This window comes from Priapulus caudatus, unplaced genomic scaffold, assembly GCF_000485595.1.
Source record: "Priapulus caudatus unplaced genomic scaffold, Priapulus_caudatus-5.0.1 Scaffold244, whole genome shotgun sequence".
Classification (NCBI taxonomy): domain Eukaryota; kingdom Metazoa; phylum Priapulida; class Priapulimorpha; order Priapulimorphida; family Priapulidae; genus Priapulus; species Priapulus caudatus.
The window spans coordinates 42,087-43,890 of NW_014577305.1; the positions used below are offsets into that span (position 1 = coordinate 42,087).

The 1,804-nt window shown below is 44.9% G+C and overlaps 1 protein-coding gene across 1 annotated transcript in view; it reads left to right on the forward strand.

Annotated features, from left to right (window-relative positions):
• The first annotated feature begins 146 nt into the window (after window positions 1–146).
• LOC106807939 (2-amino-3-ketobutyrate coenzyme A ligase, mitochondrial-like) overlaps window positions 147–1,804 on the forward strand; it is a 7,021-nt gene continuing 5,363 nt past the window's right edge. The window contains exon 1 of the mRNA XM_014810453.1: window positions 147–413. Coding sequence (XP_014665939.1) covers window positions 356–413 — 58 coding nt within the window. The 5' untranslated portion in view covers window positions 147–355. The remainder of the gene's footprint in view (window positions 414–1,804) is intronic.

Consider the following 1,804-nt stretch of genomic DNA (forward strand, 5'->3'; position numbering starts at 1 on the left):
TTTTTTTTTTTAAGTGCCTAGTAGTCATATCCTAAGTGCCTAGTAGTCATATAATATCGCATCTAACTGCCGGGTGCGACACGGATAGCTCATAGTATGCTCATAGCCGCCACTAGGTGGAGCCACCGGAAGTCGTGTATGGTTACCGCCGTACCGCCGTACCTTGTCCTTAGTTTTTCTTTTCACCCTGGGTCCCACGTTGTCGTCTCGTTATCATCTCGTCAGCGTGGTGCGTTATCACATAAATTAAACTAGACCGGTGACGCTACCTATATTTAGGCCATATAGCCGCTGTTTACTGTTACGGTCGACGGATCGCTTTTCGTTAGAGAGGTTATAGAGACTAAGAGAGGACATGGCAGTATTTTGTTTTGGAACCTTGAGGCATTTTCAAGCTTTATCATCGTTGAAAGGTATTCAAATTTATTCACTCGTAAACAATTCTTTTCGTAAAATTTGTTATGTTAAGCTTCCTTACAAATACTAGTTATCTAAGTACCTAGATAGTAGATAGATTATAAATACCACTCGCATGCCATATTATATACGCATCACATTCATTGTTGTGCGAGTACTTTCAACTTTGTACTGTATAACTGTAAGTGTAAGTGACAAGTGTAGGCCTAGTAGTAGTACGCCAGCATACTCGCAGCTAGGACCTGCATACCTCCCAAATTGACGCGTCGTCGACCGACCAATCGGAGAGCTCGCAGCTCCTCCCAAAGTGACGCGTCATGAACCGACCAATCGGAGCGCTCGCAGCTCAGGCACTAAAGGTGATGCGATGTTTTGTGGTTTTGTGTTTTGTGGTGCTGGCTATCGTGAGTGGATGGTTACTGGTAAGGGTTAGGGTTAGGGTTTAGCTTTATATTTATCAGCTTTAGTGCCTGAGCTGCGGGCGCTCCGATTGGTCGGTCAACGACGAGTCACTTTGGGAGGTATGCAGGCCCTAGCTGCGAGTCGCCAGCATGTCCACACTACACTTTACAGTCTATAATCTGTAGACAGGTCGGTCTAATGCATGCACCACCAGTCACAGGCACTTGAAGCGTTTCAATAAAATATAATGCTAACTAAATATGAAATCTATTTACTACCAAATTCTTAATGTTTCTATACTCTCTTTCACCTATTATTGCCGACAGTTTCCTGTAAAATCCTACGTGCAACAATATACGCTGCCGGCGCCATTGCTCTCGTGACTCCATTGTTGCACGCTTACACTAATATATATAGCAGCAGGCTTCTCCCTACGTTGCGCAAACCGGGCGCGCAGCCCCGTTTGGGAAAACTCCCCCCGTTTCAATCGTTGCGCTACGTTTAAATTATTTCCGCCCCAATTAAAAATTTTTTTTAATGGGAATGCCTACATGAGGAACAGGATGAGTGAGTCAGCTTTGGAGGCGCTGCTGCTACTGGCAATTGAGGGGCCACCTCGGCAAGAATTCCCATTCGACCCACTGGCAGCAAGATCAAGTCCGCACCTGCAGCTACAGCACACACGCATCTATTGACTATAGTTGTTATACCTGGATAGTTGTTATACCTGGATAGTTGTTATACCTGGATAGTTGTTATACCTGGATAGTTGTTATAGTAGTTATAGTTGTTATAGTAGCTATAGTTGTTATAGTAGTTATATATAACTAGATATATAATGTTGTTATGTATAGTCAATAGATGCGTGTGTGTTGTAGCTGCAGGTGCGGACTTGTTCTTGCTGTCAGTGATTCGACCAGGCCCCTGGATCCCCCTAGTTTCCCCTCCCCCTTTCCTCTCCCACCTCCCCTTCCCCCTCCCCCTC